Below are 24,992 nucleotides of genomic sequence, written 5' to 3'. Positions count from 1 at the left end.
TCCACCAGAGCCAAGGACATGCAATTTAGACATCAAAAGGAACGACCAGTTGTAACACATTCTCATGACAAAGCATACTAATTGCGTGCCTATAAATTAATCTATTTACAAATATTTATTGAGTGCCTACTCTAATAAAGATTGCATTATCTGTCAGACACTAAGCTAGATGATTTTCAAATGTTACTACCGATCCTCACAACAGTACTACAAGACGGGAATTATTAACTGCATTTTGTAGATGAGGGAGACACAGAGACATTAAATGAGTTTCCTGAGATCATATAGCTAGGAAATGGTGGAACCAGGACCAAATTCAAATTTACTCTATTCTAATTTTTATTCTTTACTTCCTTTAACTTCAGCTAAGTGCAGAAGGGGATTCTTTGTACCTCCCTAAAAAAACTAGTACACCATTTTATGTTGAATAATTGCTGAATGAATGAATAAATGAACAAGCACAAATGACGGGTTCTACTACCCTTGTTCTTGTACCATATTTCATCATTTGAAATAGTCACTCGTTTCCACACCTTAACATCTCTGAAATTATAATGCAATTATAATAGGTGGCATAGCATAATTTAATTGACAACGTTCTCTTTTTTTATTACATGAAATAAATGTGCATCTTACAATCAGCAGACTCTTAGAATCAATGAAATATGACCATCTCAAACCAAGACCAGTTCCACATGAAAGCATAATGAACAATATGGGACTATGTTAAGTGCCAAATAAAATAAGTGTCATAGCCCAGACAGAGCAGTCCAAAAACAGTGGGATCAATTTTAGATTTAGAGGCTGACAGAATGTTGATGAGGTTAGGCAATGGTCATTTGAGGCAGCTCTCTCAGAAGTGCATCGGTTTCTTAAAGGTAGGAATCTCTTCTGAATTTTTTTTTTGCTCCGCAAGTTCCCACTTCTGCATTGTAAAAGAAAGAATGGTGGTATCTCCCCTCTGGAAGTATTGTAAAGGGAAAGAAAGCCCAATCCTTCTGACACCTAGTAATTCCTGTCCAGAGGCAGAAGGTTGAATCAGATGGACTCTGGAGAACCCTCCCAGATCCAGGATTCTCTGCCTAAAACGGGAAATCTGATTGGTTGCCCATTTGATAAACTACAGAAACTTACTAAGCATTGACAGCATCAAATCAAGAGCTCACCCAACAGGAGATTTTGTTTATGCCTTTCTCTCCAGCCAAGTTTTTTCTCCCATTTCCACATTTCTGCTCACTTCCTGTCTCCCCAAACACACACATACACACAGTCATTTAAAAGTAAATTAATCTCCCTTCTCTATTCTCAATTTAAATAATCTTAAAAAGCCTACTTTCTTCAGGAGGTACTCCATGGTTTTAGGGGACAGGGACGCAGAACAATCACATACCAAGCAGAGCCTTTAATAAGAAGTGTCTCCAATCCTTCTTCCTTCAAAATGGTGTCCCAATAGATACGAAACAATTCCTGCAGGCTAACAGTTATGGGTGAAAACTCGCTGAGGAACAAGATATTTATACAATCTCAAAGACTCTCCTCATAAATTTCTTAATAATTACAAAGGAAAACCTGTAACCTCACAGTGGTGGCATCTGGTAGACGGCCCCATAACCCAGTGGTCAAAGCTAACATCACCACAAAAGGGATACACTGACAGCATGGGCCTCCTGTTGTGATTTATTGAAAAGGATTCCTACGAAATACACATTATCTGAATCCAGTCATGAGAAAACATCAGACAAACTCAAACTGAGAGACCCTCAACAAAATGATCCCTCATTCTTAAAAATGTCAGTGTCATGAAAGACAAAGAAAAGACTCCAAATTAAAAGAAATTAAGGAAATAATACCAATTATAAATTGTAATACAGGACATTATTGGGACAATTCAAATTTTAATACGGAGTGTGGAATAGAGAATGATATTGCAGCAATGCTAAATTTCCTGATTTTGAAAATTACACTGTAAGAAAAAAAACCCTGTTTTTAGAAAATACACACTGCAGTATTTAGAGATAAAGAGGCGTGATGTCTGCCATATTCTCTTAACTGGTTTAATAATAACAATATATTCATACATAGAAAGAAAGAGGAAATGGTAGAGCAAATGTGGCAAAATGTAAACAACTTGCTAATCTGAGTGTTAACAACAGGGATTTCTTTGGATTATTTTTGAAATTTTTCTGTAAATTTGAAATTATTTCAAAATAAAAAGTAAAAAGCAAATAAAACCAATTTCTCCTCATTTTACAGGAGTTATTTAGCCCATGTCTGGCCTCTAAGTAGCAATGTCTGATTTCTTAGACTCCAAAAGCCTTCACAGAAGAAAATGGAGAAATTTCCATTAGCATGTCAACACGTCCAGGCCTCCTTTGATTTTAGTGGAGACTACAAGTAACAAAGTGAGAGTTGGAAATAATCATCTGAGCATAAAACAATTAGCGCAACAACCACAGAGAGAAAGTTAATAGCCACTTACGTGGCTGCAGGAGGATCCTTCGCTTGTAAACACACCAGCAGTGAAACTCGGCCAAACCCAGTCTCTGCCCTCAGGAACTGCAAGTCTTAAATCAAAGTTACAAGGCCAGGCAGGCAGTTGGGGCTGCACACATTTTGAAGGAGGCTCTGAAAACAGGAATAAAGATGTTCCTGGAAGCAGTCTTGGAAGAGGAAAAGGAAACCTTGATGACTTCTCGAGATATTGGAATAGGTTGAAAGGGGAGGCCAACAGGCATCCTTTCCTGGACAGCTTTAAAATAAGGGGAAGCCATCTAGGAAAATGTTACAATGTGTAGAATTTACTTTAAATACCTCATCATATGAAGTGTGAGAGTATGTGTCTTACATGACTGAAGCCACAACACAGGTAGCAGCCAAGATAGCCCAGGTGTTCAGCTGGCGCTCTATTCAGAAAAAGGAGATGGTGCTCATGCTCACAGGTGGCATTTCTGCTCTCCCTGCCTCTATCAACAAGCACAGCTTGGTTAATTAGCATAAAGTGTCAGAATTGGATTTTCGTGGGTAAAAATAATGGCCTGTTGACTAGCGTAACAAATGTTAGAAAAGGGCTCTCATTTGGTGAAATTAGAGGTATTCAAATAATGTGGACTGACTAGACATATTTCAGATGTACTCCCTTGCTTATAAAACCCTTGATTATAGACATCGATGGAGGCCTGTATCCACATCCTGGAGATGATGCCTTAGGCCAAACCCCTGAATGGCCCTGTGTCTAGCTGAGTCTCTGGATTCTGTTCCCCTGGCACTAGTTACAAGGGTGACACAATTCTGTGTCTAGAATTGAGGTGTTTGCCTGGAGTGAATCATTCAGGCAAGGAGATGGTCAGAAAATATAAAAGAGTGGTAAACCGGGACATCCTAAACAGGTTGTATGAGCTATTTCTTTTTTTATGCTTGTTAATATATGTATAGTTAATAAATGTCACATTTCAAAACTTCTTTAGAGGCTACCATCAAAAAAGAGTTGTGTATGACTGAATTGGATTAGATCATCTTGCAACAGATGAATGAGGTGTGCTTCTGCATAAATGGAGGGGCAGGAGGCACCATGAGCTGTGGGTAGGCCTTTTTGTTAATGATTTCTAACAATTCCATTGAGGTCTGAGGATATATGTCATATGACTTCAATCTTTAAAAATCATTGGAACTTGTTTCATGGGCTAAAATATCATCTATCTTGGTAAACAATCCACGTGCACATGAAAATAATGTGTTTGCTGCAGTGTGAGTGCTGGGCTCTATAAGCAGCAATTAGAACAAGTCCATTCCGAACACTGCTCAAGACACTATATCTTTAGTGGTTATCTACTTGTCTATCAATTACTGAGAGAGTTGAAATCACCAAATATAATCGTGGATTTGTCTATTTCTCCTTTCTGCTTTGTCAATTTTTGCTCCATGTATTTTGAAGCTCTGTTATTAGGTACACACAAATTTAGGACTGTTACATCTTCTTAATGAGTTGACCCCTTTATCAATATAAATATTATCCATGTCTCTGATAATATTCCTTGCCCTAAAGCCTACTTTGTCTGGTATTACCATAGCCACTTCAGCTCCCTTTTGATTAGTATTTACATGGTGTATCTTTTTTTATCCTTTTACTTTTAATCTAACTGTGCCTTTATGTTTAAAGTGTGTTTCTAGTAGACAGCATATAGTTGGGTGTTGCTTTTTTATTCAATCTAACAATTTCTACCTCTTAATTTTGCTATTTAGGCCATTTATACTTAATGTAATTACCAGTATGGATGGGTTTAAGTCAACTATCTCGCTATTTCATTTTGTACTTGTTCAGAGAAACTATAGGGCTAGCCTTATCCTTTCAGAAATTACCTGCCTGTTGTCTAATGTGTGAAAACAGTTATCACATATATTTTAACTAGATTTCTCACTGTTTACAGCAGAAAAACTAGCCCTATACTAGATACTCCCTCATGGCCAGATGTAGAAGCAGGGAATCTGTATTTAAAAGTTTCTCAGGTGATTCTGGTGTGCTGCTAGAATTGGGAACCACTGCTCTAAGTCAATGGTCACAAGTTGAAATGAGTAGGAGAAAGGCAAATAGTGGAAATGTGAGCTGCTGGATATAAGATGATAGGGAGTATTGGGAGCTGTGGGAAACCAGACAGCATAGTTTACAACTGAAAATACGCACAGTGAATGTTTTTAAAACATCTTTTGCACGAAATAAAATGTGGCTGAAATCTCCCCTGGTGTCACCAATTTGCAACATTCGTGTATCTTCTCTAGTGTCAATGTACCTCTTAAACTAGGGTGCCCAGAATTGAGCACCATCCTCACAGTGGACTGACAGCTCAAGGTTGGTGGTGACACCAGAATTACTCACAACTCATACCCCTGGAGTTCACTACTTCAGTGTAAAACAAGTTCACGCTTTGGCAACAAACTGAGAGTTCACATGTAGCTGCAGTCAACTCACCACTACTCTTCATTTCTCTCACACAAATGCCTGCCAAACCAGGTTCTTTCTCTCAGTCCCGCACTATTTTAACTGACTTTACATTTACCACTATTAAATTTCACCTTGTTGATTTTGGTTCAGGGTTCCTTCTTGTTGAAACATTTTCCATCTTGATTCTGTTATTCATCAAGGTAACTACTTTACCCAGTTATGTACCAGTGGGAATCTGATAAGCATGCCTCCCATTCTCACGGACCCAGAGCTAGTGACTAGGTACCATGACACAGCCCCCTTGACTGATGCTGGCCAATCAGTGCTGCCTTTGTTCTTCATAATCTCTATCCCCAGGGGATCATGCAACAGAAGGAGATGAAGCACAAATAAGTAAAACCAGCTCTCAGAAAGTATCATGGCAAAATGCCAGGGTGATGGTGAATTTGCAGTCTGCATGCAGATTCTGTATAAATGTTCCCATGAATACTCCTGCCGCTCATTTCCACAGGTAACGGGCAATGTTGAAAATAGAGCAGATAGTGCACCCTAGGGTGAGGTTGTGAGGTCATGACTCCCTCACTCAGAAGCTCCAGTTCTGACACTAACTAGCTGGGTGGGCTTGAGCTAGTGAGCTGTCTTCTCTGAGCCTCAGTTTCCTCAGCTGAGGCCTCCCCCTCCATGAAGCTTTGCTTCTCTCACCCTGGCATCCTTTCTCCACTGGAGACCCAGCCTACACCCCATTTCCATGAGGCCTTGCTTTGCCTTGGCTATGACAGACTTCCGGGTGAAGTGGTTCAGGGAACTTTCTCCATCCTTCCAACAACACTCTTCAAGTCTGATCTTGCCAGTATCCTACTTAAAACCCTTCCACAGCACTCGAGCTAAGCATTTAAGGCTGGCTTTATGGTCTGATGCCTATCTACCTCCCCTGCCGCACATCCCGGCCCACCCTCACGTCTATTCTTCATCCCAGCCATACAGCTCCCTGCAGACCCCTGAATCACTGCTTCACCACTTCATGCCTTAATTCATGCTGCTCTCCCTGCCTGGAGTGCCCATCCCCCTCTTCCACACCCAACTTACATCAAGTCATTATTCAAAACTCAGCTCCGTCATTGTATCTTCCAGGAAGCCACCTCTGACAGATTCAGGAGCCCCTCCTTTGTACCTCCTAGGGCCCACTGCACATATTCTGTCTGAGCATTTGTCACACATTGGTAGACATCAGCTGACTTATCTTTTCTCCAAGTTAACCATAAGCTCCTTGAGGGCCAGGGTTTTTCATTACCACTGCCTAGGACAGTGCCTGCCACAGCATGGGTGCTTGCTGAATCACTGAATGATGAGTGAATCAATGAATGAGCAAGTTACCTTGCACAGGTGGCTGCCCACCTCCCCATGGCAGCTCGTGCTCAGGCTCCTGGGACTCCGCATCACAGCACAAATCTAAATACAAGACACCTCGATGTGACTCCCCAGGCCACTCACTCAGCTCTCCACCCTCTTTCCAAACCTCCTCTCAGAACAGGACAAGTTAAATGGAAGAACGACTAGGAAATCCTCTCTTCTCTCACAACCAAGGAGGAGCCACACTCCCAGATGTGCTGCCCAAGAGAGATGCTCCGGTGCCTGGAATCCAAGAAGTCGGGAAACCTCCTGGAAAAACATCAGTCAGAAAATCCATCCCCGGCCAGCCCTCACCAGGCCTGTCTCCTGCTGAGTTTGCTCGCTCTTGAAGTCTACAACCCACTAGTTGTTTACGTTCCTAACCCTGAGCTCAGGGGCAGCTGCAACTTAATTTGTGCCATGAGTTGACAGGGCTGTTCTCTGTTAGAGTTGCAAGAGCATAAACAACCTTCCAGGCTGAACTCTGTGTGGTGTTCCCCAGGACCACCCCTACCCTGGGCCTATAAATACCCTCTATCACTTTCCAAGGTCACTCGCAGCAGGCCTGGATGAGAATAACTTGTCCCCTAGTCTGGAAGACGTCACTAGGAGTGAACAGGTATAGAGTAGGTGGGATGGACTGGTAAGGAAAGGAGATGAAAGGGAAAAGGATAAAGCCTGAGGGTTCTTGGAGGAGGGACAAGGAGAAAGTTCAAGGGGACCAGAGAGGCTTAGAGGGAGATGGACACAGCTGTGAAGCCTGCAGATAAATGCTTCAGTCCCTGGGAGGGTGTGAGAAGTGCTGAGGAGCAGCCTCTGGGGCGCCATGGTGAGCTCTGAAACACCTAACCAGGAGTCCAGCTCTGAATGAATGGTAAACAGAGTTGGCTGGGCACATCCACCCTTCCCCTCCACCTACAAAAAGGAGAAAGAGGAGGGGAGCAAGCGTGACCTCAGTCCTTCAGAATCCCTCTTGCACAGTCTGTCTGCTTCTACCACCACCATTCTTCCCGCCAAAAGGATCTTCACCTATGCAGAATCATGCCAACACCCTCCTGCCCATGCCCGGGATTCCGGGGATTAAAGGCCAACACCGAGGGAGGGGGAATGGACCGCAAAGAGAATTCTGGGCATGTTCTCAGCCCACTCACTTGGGAAGACCACTTTGTATCTTATCCATCCTCATTGCTCACTGGTCCTGCCGGGCAGCTCACTGGAAATTATTGTCACCTTTCACAGACAGAGCACCACTTTGCCTTTCTGCGCCATGTCACATTCATCGCCCATTGTCTACCTATAGGGGACATACCATTGGTTTGTTACCAGACATGCAGATAAGAGCCCAAGTTCTTGGGGAGCAAAGCCCTGAAGGCAGCATCCCGCAGCAACAAGGCCAAGGGGCACTTTCAGTCCTCTCACACACACACACGCATGCACACATATGCATGCATGCGCACACACGCACATAATTCCAACACACCAACCCACTGGGACAACTCAAAGCCATTTGGAGCAGTAGTCCCCAGGCTGGGCCTCTGGGTCTTCCCAGAGAGTCAGCCCTCATGCCAGGTCCCCTGCCGTGCAGCTGCCACCCACCCTCCAAGGCCAGCAGCTCCTGAGATGCCACGCAGACTTTTCCACTTGTCCAAAGCTTCTTAAGTGCCTCTGATATACAACATGTGTCCCAACAGGAAAACACACACTCATCAACTCTACAAAATGCTCCAGATGTGATCAAAGCCGAGAAGCAAAAGCAAAGAGAGGTGGGGGTGTTCAGGAACGGGAAGAGGTCAGGGGAGAGGAGAGAGATATCCTGGGATATGCGGTGGGGGTGCCCCAGGCAGAGGTGAGTTCAGTGGACAGAGGCCAGAACTGGGGTCCAGGCTCCTGGGTGCTAAGCCCTAGTTCAACTTGCCTCCTTATGAGACCTTGGGTCTTGCTCCTAGACCAGCTTCAAGATTCCATCCTGTGGAGCCTAGAAAGTTGCCCCTGGGAGGGATGTTATAGATCACCTGGACTAACCCCTTACTGTTAAGTGAGGACAGTAACAGGTAAGCCAGCCTGCCTGGAGCATCATCCACCACCTCTAATCCACACATCCTCTAGCTTCCAGCTCTGTCTGCATCAAATGTCAGTAGGTTATAGGGCACAGATTAAAGATTCCTTATTTAGAAGTGGCCTCAAACATGACACCTCTGTCTCTCTGCCTCGTTAGTTCTGTTGGAGGGTTTTCGTTCCTTTTTTAATAAAATGAGAGGATGGCTTTCAAGGACTCCCAAATCTAAAATTCTTAAGTCCCTACTATCTATGACAACACCCCCTTAAGGAACCAGATCTGTTTTATTCTAAAAAATCCCAGAGTCCCTTCACCATCCCATGTGCACGTCTGACCTCGCTCGTCCACTATGCCCCACCATCGCCATGGGGCCCCTTCAGGAAGCAGTGCGTGTGTCTCACCAACACGGTTTTCAGCCCCTAAAGTGTACAAAGGCAGTTAAGATCATGAGCTCTGGAGCCATACAGCCTGTGACTTGGAACAAGTGACTTATTGACTCTGTGCTTCGGTGACCTCAACTTGAAAATGGAACAAAGATTGTGCCAACCTCACAGGGTTACCTTGAAGATTCGACCAGATCCTACACAAAAAAGGGCATGTGAGACTGGGACACGGTGAGTGAGGGGCAAGTGCCATGTTAGTGATGCTCATCAGCATGCCCACTGAGACATCCGCCACTGGTGAACAGCGAGAGACAGTTCCCATCCACTGTTACAATCTAGCGCAATCTGTGGGCTAGTTAGGATGTGGAGGGTGAGGATAAGAAGAGAAAAAGAGACTCTGGGCTCAGAGTCATACGCCCAGAATGCCCACAAGTCCTCTCGGAAGAACAGGGGACATCCAGGAGGACATGCTGTTCTTCTCCCCAGACTCCCCACCTCTCCCTTCCATCCTGTTTGGCATAAAACGTACAATCTCGGGTCCTATCTAGTGCCCCATGCAGAAGAGCCTCAGGTCCTTCAAAAGTAAAAGCCAACCATGTCAGTTCAGGGATGCCCACACATGTCCAGCCACACAACCAAACCCTCCAAGGACATACTCTTCTCCTTAGAATAAAGCCCCAAATCCTCAACTGACCTATAAGACCCCTCCAGGACATGGCCCCTGCTTTCCCCCAGCCTAGTCCCCTGTAACTACCCCCACAACAGACCTAATGGTCCAGCACCCCGGCCCCCTCTTCCAGCAGTAGGGCAGTGTACACAGCGGCGAAAATAACTGACTCTAGAGCCAGACTTAGGAGTTCAAATCTTACCTCTTATTTACTAGCTGTGTGACTTTGGCTGACTTAAAAACCTTTTTGTGTGTCAATTCTTCATCCGGAAAATGAGGATAACAGCATCTATTTCAAAGAGCTGTTGTGAGTTAGCAAACGCAGATGCACCCAGGAAGTGCCTGGCACCCAGGAAGTACCATGGAATGTTAGCTACTGTCATTATCCCGTTGATCTTTGCCTGGCTCATCTTTGCTTTCTGTCATGCACCAAATCTTAGCTCCTCAGGGAGGCCTTCTCCAAATAGGTAGATTGTCCTCCATCTGTATTCCCATTATACCCCATACTTCCCATGTCACACTTACAATTAACTACACATTATCTGACTTCCCCACTAGGTCATAAGCTCTATGAGATCAGACTAGGGTGGGCCACAGGTCCAGATGGTCCTGGAACAGTCCTGGTTTACCCCTGTTGTCTCAGTGGAGTAGGTTAGATTGGAGTCCAGCAAATATTAACTCCTCTCCCCTTAAGAAAAACTGTCCTGCCCAACAACATGGATTTGTGCTTGTCCATGTGACTTCTTTGGCCAATGGAATACTAGCAGATGTGATGGTAGCAATGCCTTAAGAGGGACTGTGTGTTTCCATTTCTTTCATGCGCTCTTGTGATTGACCATGAAAGGAACATGCCCCAGTTCGCTTCTGATCATAGGAGAATGTGCAGACCTGTGGAGACCTACACACAATCTGAAGCCTGGAGCCAAGCCCAGCCACCCCTCAGCCTGAAGCAGAGCTTTTCCACTCAACCTACAGACACATGAGCAAGAAAAATACATGACTGCCCTTGTAAGCTGCGGACTTCAGGGGGTTGTTATGCGGCATTATTGTGACAATAGCCAACTAATATACTCAGCATAATTATTAACAGTGTCATTTTTCACTCTCAAAAGTGCCCTGGTTAGATGGTAAATTGCCTAATTACCCAAGGTCAGTCCATGCTATCTTTTTCATCACTTTAACTTTAGCACCTAAAATAGTGCCTGGCACAGAGAAGGTGCTCAATAAATATGCCGGGTGAAATTGAACTGAATTATGTTTTCTTAGATCTCTTTCCCAAAACATTGAGTTTTCTTGCCAACTGGATGGTAAAAGGTCTGAGTTTGGGGGCTCTGCCTTCTATTTCTTTCACATTGTCCCCATAGGGATGCTTCTGGCAGGCCGCTGGACCATCAGAGTGCTTAACCTCACCATTCACAGATGTTACACCTTCAGAGAAGGGCTAGTATGTCCAAAGGGGGATACAGTCCCCCAGGACTTGACAGAAAGGAGAAATAGAACGTGGGGTGAGCATGGATAATGAGCAAGTGTGAAAGGGAATGAACCCCAGCAAGAGGAATCTACCTGAGGCATCGGGTGGAGCCTCCAGGGTGTGGAGGTCCCTACCCGGGGCGAAGAGACATCGTTAGTGTCTGGTAATTCACTTCTCTCCAGTGAGCAGCTGCCGTCCTGCCCAAAGGCTGAGAACTGGGTAGAACATCAGCCTAAGGAAATACTGCCATTTTGTTAGAATTGATAACAGCTGGAAACCAAGCCATCGCCCTTACCCTCCTCCAGAGCAAAATGCCCAAATAAGTTCAAAATGCCAGTCCTCCATTCCCTCTCTGTCTCCCTTGACTGTGTTCAGCTGAATATGGATTCTATGAAAGAAACCGACAAGGTCGAGCCAACAACCCTGAGGCCTGAGCCCTCAAGGAGGGTTCCCTGAGTCCCTTCAATGGGCTGGGTGACTTAGGCTGAGTGCCACAACCTCTCCGCATCTGAGTCAATCACTCTGCCAGGGGCAGACAGCAATCCTTGGCAGTTACCCGACATCTTTGAATACCTCGAGATAATCCGGAGAAGGTACTGGAGGATGGCAGTCTCCCAGGGAGGGATCTTCAAGTTTTTTGTTTTGGTTTTTTTCTTGCTTATGTCTGTGACTTCCAGACCTACAAAACGCTGTAGTTTTCCGTTTCTAAAACAGAGGCATGTGCCTGTGCGAAAAGCCTGCGTGTGCCGGGCTGATTAAATTTAGCTATCCTGCGGTTGTTGTAACGTGTGTTCCCATGTTACTCAATGTGTTAAGAGGTTTTCTGTTTATGTTGGTTACATACCCATGTCGGGTAGGTGGAGAACATCACTCAGAGGAACATCATTAGCAGGAACGGGGAGCTCATGAGCTCCAGAGAAAAGTGGTGAAACAGCGGCTCACGGGACCAAACAGTCAGGCCGTGTCCATGGAAATTCATCCACGTGCTAGCCCTCCTTCTAGGACTAGATCAGTCCCGCAGATCTACCTGAGGTCCTCAGCTCCCACAGACAGGATTGCACCTGCTATCGCTAACCCAGAGATTTTGTGGAGGAGATGCAAAGATCCCTCTGTCAGGGAGAAGAACTGCACAAGGTCCACATGGGCTCAATGACTTGCCCAAAGTTTCCCAAGAGAGAGAGTGAGTGAAAACGGAACCTCCAGGTGTCCACTCTCACCTCACAGCTAGGGGAAGTCCTCAGACCCTCACAGGCTCTGTTTTGCTGCCTGCCTGGATTCCAGAGAAACCACCTGACAGCATCTCCTCTCGGTCCCCATTGTCATGATCATTTCTTCTGGACTTTCTTCCCCTGCCCTGTCTCAAATATTGTCTCCAAGCACTTCCTGAAGCCCACTGCTTTCTTCTCAGCCCTTCAGCCACAGCCCATTCTTGAGTCTCTCCTTCTTTCAGCATCTCCTGACCAAGAACGCTTCGATCTGAATCTTGTGAATCTCCCAACCATATTTCTCCTCTCCTTCAAATCTCTGCTTTCTATTCAAAACTCACCTGCCCCACAAGTCTCCTTTTCTCTCATCAACCACACTAAAGCTTCAAAACCTTTCACTGGCCTTCCCCCAGCACTTCTCTGTACAGCTCTGTGCATCGGTTACCCACTGGGCACTGTCCACAGCTCCGTGACCACCTTCAGAAGGGTTCTATTGTGCACACCTATACCCCATCCTTACACTTCAACCTTCCTGTTTCCCCCCTTCTTTTGGCTTTGACACCACACCCACGACAGAGCTCTGCATCCAGTGGACCCTTGATGTAGGAACTGACTCTTGTGTTGTTAACAGACTCTTAGCTCTATTTTAAGAAAAATCTTTGATGGTATGGATTTCTCATGACCTCCCAAAACAAGCAAGGAGAACAAAATGCAGCTCTTGACGACAAAGGCACCTGCTGTACCACATTCTGGTCCAGTCTCTGGGGTCACCCGAGCCTCAGAAACACTATTTCACTCTCACTGGGAAATGAAAAGAAGATATTTCCATGACAAAGACAGACCTTCCAGGAAATCCCACACCTACAGGAGGCAGACTCCGGGACAGGCTGCGGAAGGGTCTCACCTGGTGCACAACGCTAACCTGCACAGGTGTCTGCTTGCTAAACCTGTGACTGAGACAGAGCAGCGAACTGGAGTCTCAGCTGACAAAAGCAAGAAGTGACAGCTGACCACCTGACAACATGGAAGAAGTCAGAAAAAAAGGACTATAAAAAATAGAAACGAGAAGTCAAAAACGTGGCATTCTTGGGTCGCTTAACAGAGGCACTAATAACTCCATCCAGCTCAACAGGCCCTGAGCGCGACGTGTCACTCCTGCTAAGTACAGAGAAGTGTTCAGAAGGGTGGCCCCATCATAAAGCAGGGGCTGACCACGGTCGGTCGGTGAGCTCCACTTACCAGCAGACCACACCAGTGCTCCCTCAGAGATGGCTAATTGAAAGGATTAACACTAGAGAGCCGGAAACCTAGCCCGCCTGACATCCAGCTGGGTGGAGCTCTGCCACCTTCAGCCACAAAGTACAAGGGAAAAAACACAGTTTCTGGAGTCGGACAGGCCTGGGTTCAGATCCCAGATGGACTGGCTTCATGGCTTTTGGGAAGCTTCTTATCTCACTGAGTTCAGTGTCCCCATTCGTAAAATGGAGGTAAGAGCAGCCACTTTGCAGGGTTGCTGGGAGGCACAGAGCGCACACATACAGAGCCCATAGTTACAGTGCATTGATTTATAATAAAAAGCAGAGTCTTATGATTAAACAATATTTGTCAAAATTCACTAGCTAAAGAACTTCACAAAATCTTGCTAGTTTAGGGGATATTATAATCTTCCCCCAGGGAGCAGATAAGTAATAGCTTTACTCAGCCCAACCTAAGTCCATCGCCACACTCTCTGTGCAACACTTTATCAGAATCCTCGCAGTCATATTGTGGGGCAGGTAGGACAGTGCTATGATCCCTATTTCACAGCTGAGGAAACTGAGGCTCAAGAAGGAACCGCTTGCCCAAATATTACATCAACTAGAAACAAAGCTGGAGCTAAAAGTGAGTTCTTTCCATTCTTAGCCCTCCGCTCCCACTCTAAAGGAATGTCCCTAGATCCCTAGGCAAGTGCCTCCGGCTCTAATAAACACGCGCACGTCACTCTACCCATCTTTGAATTTAAGAAGCGCCGGCCCCACTCCTCCATTTTCTTCCTGGAGAAGGGGGCTCTTATTTGTTTAAGTCTGTCTTCCTATGGATGCCTCTCCAAATCTTTGATCACATTACTTTTCCTTTCCTAAAATATTTCCTGCCTGGCAGAGTTTTTCTTTGTGCATGATGACCTGAGTTGGACATGTGAGGTTTTGCCATGATTCAGTAAATCCCTAAGTGATGTGATTCCAGAATGTTTTCTGAGAATTTCTGGGGTCTGTGGATGCTGCAACATATCACATGGATGTTTCTAGAAGGAGTTATAGTCACCCCCAACAATCTTTGCCTGAGGCATAGCTGCTACCCATGAACCCAACATCACATCTGACTGGTTTGAGGGTCAGTTTCCCCCATCGTCTCTTCCATATGCTGTTTTTCTTCAGCCTCACAGTTACATGTTGAAAATTCTCTCCATGAGTTTGTCCCTTCATTTCCCAGAAAAGCCCAGTGGTCATATAGGAGCTTCGAGATTTGACTTTGAACTTCAGCTCCTTGAGAATGAGGTCATGCTTAATTCATCTCCAAACCTCCAGCACCAGTGTCTGACATACGGTCAGCACAAAATAAAATGTGTTGGCTTAGCTACACCACGTGAGGTGTGCGGAAGGACCCTGCTCTGAGTTTCCCAGGCCAGTGTGTCCCAAAGAAGACAATCATGATGATGAGGCTGTTTGAAGACCCTGCGTCACATGAGGACACGCAGAAAGGTCCAGGAGTGTTTTGTGTGAAGGAAAGCAAGCTGAGGTCTGTGAGAATTATCATGGACACAATAGGTGTTTTCAAATACTCAGAAAACTGACGTACACCACAGGATACTCTTGTTCTGTGGAGCTCCAGCCAGCAGAACTGGAATCAAAGGGAGGGAAATCAGCGGAGTTCCGGCTCCAGCTCCATGACCACTTATAGTGGCTAAAAATGTCCAACAAATGAGCTGCCCCCGAGGCAAAGCACTCCGAGGGCAGGAAAAGTCAAGCAGGGGCTGGGCATTCGCTAAACAAATGTGCTGTGAGAGGAAGTCTGCATCCCTTTGCTCCAGGCCCGGCACTGAGGGGATTCACCTCTACGCTCAGTCCGCCTCTGTGACGCCAGGGTTTGGTCTCAGGGATTCTAGATAACTGAGAATTTACTGCACACAAGGGCCAAGGAGACATGAAATATATAGCTTGTTATATAGTTTTAACTAAAATCACCTTCTCTTCCTCCTTGAGAAATAGGACATGACATAAGGAGTCAAGGAGGCAATGAGCTGGGGAGCCAAACAGCTCATACCTTCCCAACTCTGCCCATGGAATTCTGGGCGGCCATGGGGAGCATTTGCAGCCTCCTGGTGCCTTAGGATCTGCCATCTGTACCATATGGCTGATGCTACAGGAAGGAAAATTAAAAGTTGGATCTAAAACAGGCGCCACCATCTATGGAGGGCTGTTCTGAGGCTTGGGAGGCCTCCCTCAGAAGACCAGGTCAGCCTTTGGGTGCAGCCTTGGGCTGGAGCTGAGAGCACCATACTCCAGCTCCCGGCCCACTGGCCAGCCCCAGGCCAACTGCCTTCCCTCCAGAAGGGGACAAACCAGAGGAAAGTGGCACTCAGCGGGGGAAGCAAGACAAAGGAGAGTGGGATGGAGCCTTTCCAGAGCTAGATTTAACAAACAGCCTGACTTATTTCCTGATCTGTAAGATGGGCCAGAATATAACAGCACAGAACATTAGTATCCTTATTTCTGCCTTGCTTCAACCAGCTCCTGCCTGCTTTTCTCTGTCCACTCTGCTCCCACACTCTCAGAGGTAAAAGAATAATATTCTCAGGCTCGTGAGATATTATTTATTTCCAGCCTGCAATACGTTTCCCAGTTAAATCAAAAGCTTCAAATGCTGAGATCTGTGCAAATACCACAGGTATTTGCAAGTCCCAAACTTCATCTCTCCTTAGCCTCCTCTCCTGGACGCAGCCTCACCTCCTTCCAACCCTGGATTCTCTGCTAACTTGCAGGGCAGAGCAAGGGGCATGGGCCAGGCTGGCACAGAATCCGTACAGATGATCTGACAACTCCCAATCAACAGTCAGGAAGGATGTGGCTTTGGGTCCATGTGATCTCTGGCCGTCAATATCAGGCTAAACAATAAATCCATATATGGGGCAGCCCAGGCTGGTGATGAAGACACATATAGGACCTTTAACCTCAGTCCTTCAGAAAACAACATTTCTAATTCAAGTGCCACCTCTTCCAGGAAGCCCTCCCTCATTCTGCTAGTAGCAATAACTTTTCATCTGTTCTGGACTATCACGTCTGTACTTACATCATAGTCCTTATGAGCCCTCACTTCTTCCTGCCTTGCACATGTCAGTCTCCCTACATAACTGCTGGGTCCTTAAGGGCACAAACTCCACCTTACTCATTGCTGCACCTCCCCATGCTGCCGAGCACAGAGTCTTGCTCACTGTACGCATCAGTAAATGTTTATTGTGTTGAGCTGAATTGCTTTTATAAATCCCAGGGAAGGATCAAGGAGGAGGCAGCAGGACGCAGGAAATAATTAATCACAGGTTGATCAACATTTTTTCCTCTCCATTCCCTCCCCCAAACCAGCTGTGGCCAGTCCTTCTCGAGCCTGGCCTGCTAAGAAGCCTCCTGAGAAAGAATGTGGCTCCCTCTGTCTCCCTTCTGGAGGCATTTGGATGAGCCACCTTTCAGGAGGGTAGAAGTGGGGCCCAGGGATGGATCAAATCACACAGCCTTCTAGCAGCCATCCTGGAGAACTCTGACAAGGACTGGGGCCTCTGCCTTGCAGTAGGAGGCGGGACAGCCATTTCTGGGAGGCCAGGGTCTGGATGAACTCTGCACAGATGGGGCTGGAAAGGTTGGGAGTCTAAGATGGTAGAGATGTGTAGCAACTTGGGGACCACTCTTGCTGGCCACAGATGATGTCCAAAGGCCATTCGGATGGTAGGACCCTATGGACATCATTCTCCGGTCATTGTGGAGGTATTCATATCTCAAAGCGGGGCATTCCAAGGGGACTCCAGAGCTGCCACATGGGTTTCATGCCCAGCTCCTGAATTTAAGGAAGCCTCACCCATGATGTGGGCATTCCTGAAAGAGGTGGGAATGAGTAATCGCCATTTACCCATCTCTAGGCTGTAATTCCTATGTGATGTAGTGAATGCTACCCATATACTATGCCCTTGGTGAATTCCCCAAAGTCAACCGGCTGCAATGCCCCTGAGCCTAGTAGACTTCTGGACCCCTCTCTTCCTCATGCCGTCATAGGTAGGCAGTGGCAGATGCTAAAACATAAAATTTGTGTACATCAACTTCAGCAAAGTATAGTTAGGAGCTAAATCAAACTCACATGTTTAAACCCTATTGTTTTGTCTCATCCATATCAAAACCTCCAAGCTAAGAAAATCCGCCTGTGAGCAGACATTAATTTTAGTGAAAAGACAGGCCACGGCCCTGACTAACACTTGATCGCATCTGCACGGATCCAAAGGCCCCAAGCCCCTGCTTCCCAGAAACGAAAGGCTGTTTCCGCCCGGGAGGTTGGGGAGTTACCCAGAGCAGGGCAGGCAGAAATCTGCTCTACTGGCTGCAGGGACCCTTGTACGGCTCCCAAGGGACTAGAAGAGCCATTTCCCTTCAACTAAGACATCATCTCCCCCACTGTCCTAATCACAACCCTTTCTGCCAGGGCACAAGTGCTGCTGGCTGGAAGTTCCGGGAAGAATCTACTGGAAGTGGGGTCCCTGCTGGATACCTCTGCGGGAACTTTCCAGGCAACACAAACACTCACACACACACACACACACACAGAGCTCAGGCTTGCAGGCCCGAGGTTTCTAGAGCAAAGGCAGGATCCAGGGTGGAGAGCCTGTGGGCTGGGAGAGAGCCATCGGCAGTCTCACAGTGCAGCCTGCTGGGCAGGAACGCTGGTGCAGTGCAGAAGGCGGGAGGGGGGGGGGGGGGGGCAGAGAGAGCCCAGCCTCCCTCTGTCCACTTGCAACACCTGGGGAAGCAGGCTGGCACACCAAATCTCGAGTTTAGGCTCGAAGCCTGCAGAAGGAGAAGAATAGCTAGTCCCAGAGCTTCAGAAACGCACACAGGTACCTCCCCACCCCCACCCCGGCTGAGCTCTCAACTGCTCAGTGCTTTAAGAATGATCCAAATGATGGGCACAGGAAGGAGCAGCAGGGATTCATGGGAGGATCAGAGGCTCAGCGCTAAACACTAGAAGCTGAAAGCCTAAGGAAATAGATTGGAAAGACCTCTGCCAGGCCTCTGTGTGAATTCTTCTCTCCTTGTATAAGACTCCCCTGCTTCTGTCAATCTTTCCACACAGACCATATGGTTGCGACTTCTACATAAAGGCACCAAGAGGGTACAGTGCACATTAGTAAGTAGTAACGAATGACACTCTCACAGTGGGAGGCCAGTGACGGTTCAGGGAAGGTGGCCACAGGCTAGGTTGTGTGGGCCAAGTCGTCCTGACAGGTGGTGGCAGGAAAGATGGAGAAGAAATGGTGGAAGAGAGAAATGGTGCTGAAGAAGCGGGCCTGGACCTGGTGTCAGACTAGAGGCTGGCAGAGCGGGCAGATGGTGAAGGAGAGGAAGAAGGTGACTTTGACCGCAGCAGGAAAAGCAAGATGGGCCCTTTGGAAGGCAGCGTGAAGCGAGTTTAGGGGGAGCTGCTGAGTTGGGCGGTTCCCCACACCCTCCCCCGGCCCCCGCCCCGGGTTTCTCTACCAGCCCTCCAGGTGCCTTTCCTTGCCTTCCCTGTCTCTGTCCCCTACCTGTGCTCATAATGCCCCTACCCCTTCCCTCTCCCCACTACTGCCACTTTCTCTCTTTCCAGCAGCTCCTTGAGGTCAGAGAGCTCCTTGTACCCCTGTTAGACAACAGCCCCCAACTCCGCACACGCACACTAGCCAGTGTCCCTTCCCTCCAGCCAATATGTGAGAGATGCTGGAGGCTGCAGCCTTCCCCACTCCCAGCCCAGCTGCTGGCCTCGCCCAGGGGCTGTGGAGGCTCCCTAGCCGCCTGATCTGGGAGGAATAGTGGACAGCCTCCAGCTCCGCAGCACACTGTGCCCCGTCTAGACAGATCTGAGCTCTCTGTGCTCAGGAACCGCCAGGCCCCAGAGCAGGGCTCTGCTCCAAAGGCAATTCTTCCCCTGCAGGTGAGGCTGCTTTGGTGGCCAAAACTGAGAACATATTGGAGCCATTTCCCACTTAGCTGGCAGCCAGTCACCTGAAGTCTCTGGGGAAAAGACAGGGCTCTCTGGAAGGGAGATTTTTTATTTTTTAATCACATTTTTTTAAAACGAATGAGTAGTTGAAGAAAACAGGCGACAGAGTGGGTGGCCACTTGAGATGCAGAGAAGAAGATCAAAGCCCACCAAGCATGGAGGAAGCAGCCTTGGTGTGGCCCAGAGAACAGTCTAGGTGGCCTGTCCCTCGTAAAAGGCAGGCAGAGAACGGGAGGTGCTGGGTCAGGGAGCCTCCGTCACAGGCACCCATGGCCCTGCTCCCTGACCCGAGCGCTTCAGTTAACAGTCTTCAGCTGGAACAAACACCTGCTGTCAAGAAACATCCAACCGAGCTCCCAGTTCCCTGGGAGGGCTGTCGCATCTCCGTGTGGGCGGCGAACCTGCCCTGACTGTGGCCCCCAAGCTGCTTTCTTCTTCCAAGAAGAAGCTGGAACTCCTCCCTCTGCACTCAATCCTTCTGGCTGCCACCCCTCTCACGATCCCAGCCCAGGGCAATCAGCCAGGAGCACTCTCTGTGTTTGCTGGCTGATTAATGAGCTCATTAGAAGAGCCACAAGTGACTGTGTGGCAGTGTGCCCCTTATGCCAGTCACGGGGCTGAAAATACCCATCTTTTCCAAATGAGCATGCTCTACCCAATTTCCTCTCAGAGCCCTCAGTTCAGCCTTCCAATTTAGGACTGCAGGATCCTGAAGACCAAAGAGGGAATGTGACTTGCCCAAAGAAATAACAGCCCGCAGTGGCCAGGCCTGGATGAGAACCCAGTCTCCAGACTCTCAGCCCAGTGCTTTTCCACTTCACGGTTAGCCTCCGACATTCTAGCTGGGAAAGAGGCTGGGCTCTAAGAGCCCATTGAGTTTCTAGAGCCATCAACCCCCTTTAGACTAATCAGACCTACTGCATTCTAGTAAGTTCTTTTAAAAGGACTTTTCACCCAAGTTCTGTAGAAGCTGGGGAAATTCTCAAGGTAACAGGACATCATTTTAGGGGCAGTACTGAAAGAAGGGATTTTAGGATCCAGTCTCTCCTCTGTTCTAATTTGGAGAAGCCATGAAAAGTTCACAGTCCCTCTCAGACCAGCCAGTTTATTCCTCACGTGATTTCTCAGGTGTTCCCTTCTCTTGGTCAACACTTGGCCACTTGGACATAACCCAAGCATCTGCTTCACCCAGATCCTACTCTAGGACAAATTTGAAGGGCAGTATAAGAGAGAGAACTCCATTCACCCCTTTCCCTACAAAAGGGCAGGCAAGAGAAGAGAGACCATAGTGCTGAAGACCCCAAGATGGAAGTCACGGCACATCACTCTACATTATCTGCTGCCCCACAGCCTCCATCCCCCTAGCCTGTCCCTGAGCTGCTTCCCCATCCATCAGACATGGAACAGAGGAATCCTACAACTTAGAAAAGCAGATCCCTCTGCCTAGCCAACAGACTGCCAGTGGCTGAGAGGGTCAACACATATCTTTCAGGATTTGCATCTCTAGGGTCCTCCCAAGAGTCCCCTCCCATGTCTTACCTGATGAGGTCTATAGGTTGAAACTTATAAAACACTCCATAGCGTGCCCATTCTTGATACAGCAGCTAAACAGAAAAAATAGGGAAATAGATTAGAGGTAGAGGGGAGCCACTGTTCACCTTCCTTTGTCCATCCTAGCAAGTCAAAGTTGAATCCTCAAAGCCCAGCGTCTAGGAAAATTCTCGTGAGACATCCACAGGAAAGATGTCCAAAGGCAGGAGAACTGACTTCTCCTCCCCCAAATAATAAAGCTGACCTTTATCAAACTCCAAGGCAGTGCTACAGCTAGTAATCATAATTCCTCCTTTATTCCCTTCTCTTGCTTAATCCAGCTTAATTCAGCAAAATGAGCCCAGGGATTCATTTGTTCACTCATTTAACAAGAATTTATTGAACATCTACTATGTGCCATGCACTGTCCAGACACTGGATACAGCAGTAAACCAAACAAATTCACTGCTGTCATGGAGCTTGCACCCTAGTGTGTGGAGACAAATACAAACACATGAACATATAAGACATATAAATGCTATGAAGAAAAATAAATCAAGGTAAGGGAGTAGAATATGAAGGAGGGGACAGCAGGGCACTACTTTAGATGGGAAGGCTTCTCTGAGGAGGTGACATTTGAGCTAAGACTTGAAGGAAGTAGGAGAGTGTTCCAGGCAGAAGAACACTCTTCCTGCGCAAAGGTCCTGAGGAAAGTACATGTGGTATCTCCTGGGAAGGACAGGGAAGCAGTATGGCTGGGACAGAGCAGGGGGAGAGTAATGGGAGATGATGCCAGAAAGTACTGGGGTGGCCAGAACATTCAGGGGCTGCTAGGCCATGCTAAAATTTTTGGACCTTGAAGGAAGCCATTAGGAGATTTGTGGCAGTGGGGGAGAAATGATTTTAACTGCAGATAGCTCACCTGGCTGCTGTGTGGAGAATACATTGAAAGCTAGCATAGGAGCAAGGATATTACTGTAATGGTCCAGGGAGGAGTTGATGGTGGCTTGAACCATGAAAGTAGTGGGAGAAGTAAAGAGAAGTGTTTGATTCTGCTTATATTTTAAAGGTAGAGCCAGTAAGATTCACTGTTGCATTGGATGTAGGGTGAGAGAAAATGAGAATGTGGCCTGAGCAATTGAGTAAATGGTGATTCCATTTACTGAAATGGGGAAGACAGTGGGAAGAGTAGGCTAAGAAAGACGGAAGCAAGAGTTCAGTTTGGGATGCATTGGTTTACGATGCCCTTTAGGTATCCACATGGGGATACTGAGTAAGCAGCTGGATGTAAAAGTCTGGAGTTCAAGGGAAAGTCCAGACTGGAGATGCAAATTGGAGAGTTATCAGAGAAAAGATTATTTGTGAAGTCATTAAACCATGGATGCAATTGCCAAGGAAGAGAGAGTAGGAAGAGAAGATGTCTGCCATCTGGGCCCAGGGTGCTCCAACATCTAGAGGTCAAGAGGGTGATGAACAACAGCAAAGGAGGCAGAGGAGCAGCTGGTGATGTGGAGGAGAACCAGCAGTGTGTGGTGTCCTGGAAGCCAAGGAGCGATGGGTTTCTCAGAGGAGAAAATGACCAGCTGCGTCAAATACTGCTGATGGGTCAAGTCAGATGAGAACGGAGAAGTGACCATCAGATTCAGTGACTTAAAGGTCACTGACGACCTTGACAAGAGTGGTTTCAGTGGGAGGGTGGGGGTAAAACCTGAGTGGAACACGTTCTAGAGGTTAAGGGAGGAAACGACGCACCAAACACATCAGGCCATGCCATCCTGTGATGTTTTCACACTACCTTTATCAGAACGAACATGTGGATAAAACCTGAGCATCAATCCCAGGGGCAAGCCAAATTTGAGTTCCAAACACCTGGCCAGCAAGCTTCACAGATCTTCCACAAGTAAATTAAGTAATTTGGTAATGAACCATCATTAGACATGATCTAGACATTCATGTTGAATAGATATAAGCACATAATCAAATCGTCTATCTAGAATTGACAGACTTAGAATACAGTTGCTATCTTGTTATGTTCTTTCTTCTCCTTACACATCACATCTCCTTACACTTCACACAGAAGTCACATGGAATTCTGTCTAAGAGAAGCTACTCTAATCAGATATGTTGGATATCCAGCTGAACATCAGCCCCACAGGAAGCCATCCTTTTCACCTAAGACCCTGTAAAGACATGATATTAAAACTGAAGTAAGAACTGGCATTCCTAGTTAATGGCTATAGACTTTTATTGTCATCATATCTCCCATCAACCACAAAATAGAACCAGAAATTATGTGGACCCTGATAGAGCAAACCGCATTCACAGTTACCACCATTTGCAAAGGAGGAAACCCAGACAAAACAAAAAGTGGTCGCACAGTGCACAGTGGGCAGAGGAAGGTCTCAGATCCTGAGTTTTGATGCTGCTCATTCCAGGCAGGTGACTGCTAATCTAATCTTGTTATTACATCTCCTCCTCCCCCTCATCTTGGGTGCTTCCACTGTCTTGGGTTTTTATTCCCTCTCCCCAGTGCAAACCCTGGACTCAAGAGCACCTGGTTGTCACAGTGACATCATTTGTGGCCCAAAGGGAGGCCAACTTGCATCAAGAGATACAAGCAAAGACTCCTTTGAGGGCTATATGACATCACCACCTGCCTCATAGGCTCTGACCTCTAGAGAAAATTACTCTCCAAGTCACAGGTCCAGGAAAACCTGAGCCTGAGGAACACCTATCTGCCACGGCCCTGGAGGGAAAAACTAAAAATGCTCCAAGAAGCCAGTGCGGCCCAGTTGGCTTGGGCCCAGACTGAGAGCCGAGCTTACAAGCCTTAACCCTGGTTAGATCCCGAACCTGCTGTAAGAAACCTCCAGAAAATCCCCTTCTCAGAGTGGCACCTCTAAGCACAAAGCCACAAGCATAGTTTGTGGATACAGATGAGGATGAGCCAAGAGAGCTGTCTGAGCTCAGTGCAGATGGGCTAGATGGACAGAGAGGAGGAAATCATTAGGCAGCCCCTGCATGAGAGCTGGAGTTACAGAGCCCCAGATCTGGGAACGATGCAACAATTGTGCCTGGACGCCCAGGCCAGCTCACATATCTTTGCCAGGGAGGCAGAGAGAGTGCCACAGACCGTTTTCTATCTCTACAAATGTTTAATCACACATAGTTCAAGACCAAGTGAATCACGCTACACTCCAGGTTACAGGGCTCCAGAACAGACCAGCAGTCAGGGTGAGGGAAGGCATGTTCTGGAGTCTCTGCCCCATGGGGTTTAGCACGGTGTGAGTGAAGTGCAGGACTGCCACAGTAACCCATAACAATCCCCTTAAACTTGCAGAGTCTAGAACCTTCTAATGCAGCTCTTAGCAAATCCATTTTCTCCCTTAAAGCTACGTTATGTTCTCTTCACCGACTGGCCAAGCCTGCAAATCGAGCAGGGTGGGTCTGCAGCTTCTTCCCAAACGACAGTGCCTTATTTCAGAGGCCCCGGATATAATTCCAGGCATGTCAGTTTGACCCCAAACCTTTGTGGCAGGAAGCAACAACCCACAGGGACCACCCCATCTAATGGCTCAGAACATACAAGCGGCCAGTTCTGCTGGCTAGGGATCACATTTGACAATGGGTCTGTTGATTTAAGTATTTCATGAGACTATAAAGGAACTCAACTGTTATAACCATTTGCGATGCCAGAGAATGGCAAGATATCTGAGACCCATGGCCCTCTGTGAGGCCACAAGCTCCTCAGCGAGCAGCTGGACCTGTGACAGGCAGAAAGATGCCAGCAGTAGCCAGCTGCGAGGCCTTGACAGGACAGGGAGGATCTGAATGCGAGAGGATGGAATTCCACTCCCAGATCCTGCAATGACCTATGACTTTCTGGCAAGTCACTTCAACCATCCAGGTCTCCTCCGTCAGTAAAATGGGAGCTGTGCAGGATGGGAAAATTAATCCTCAAGGGAAACCAAGAAGAAAAGTACCCTTCTTGTCAGAAAGACAGGACTGACTCTCTTCCCTCACCTTTTGGTGGGTCACTGTATAAACGTCCACTAGAGCAGACAAACATCTGCAAAACCCAGG

General features: G+C 47.1%; 1 protein-coding gene across 1 annotated transcript in view; it reads right to left on the bottom strand.

Moving 5' to 3' along the window:
* The window catches only part of ANO2 (anoctamin 2), a 325,024-nt gene that overhangs the window by 186,554 nt on the left and 113,478 nt on the right, over positions 1 to 24,992 (bottom strand). Inside the window, exon 10 of the mRNA XM_046676889.1 lies at positions 20,919 to 20,983. Coding sequence (XP_046532845.1) covers positions 20,919 to 20,983 — 65 coding nt within the window. The remainder of the gene's footprint in view (positions 1 to 20,918; positions 20,984 to 24,992) is intronic.

Source organism: Equus quagga, chromosome 1 (genome assembly GCF_021613505.1).
Source record: "Equus quagga isolate Etosha38 chromosome 1, UCLA_HA_Equagga_1.0, whole genome shotgun sequence".
Classification (NCBI taxonomy): Eukaryota; Metazoa; Chordata; class Mammalia; order Perissodactyla; family Equidae; genus Equus; species Equus quagga.
Note: the sequence above shows the minus strand (reverse complement) of the source record. Positions and strands in the feature narration are given on the sequence as shown.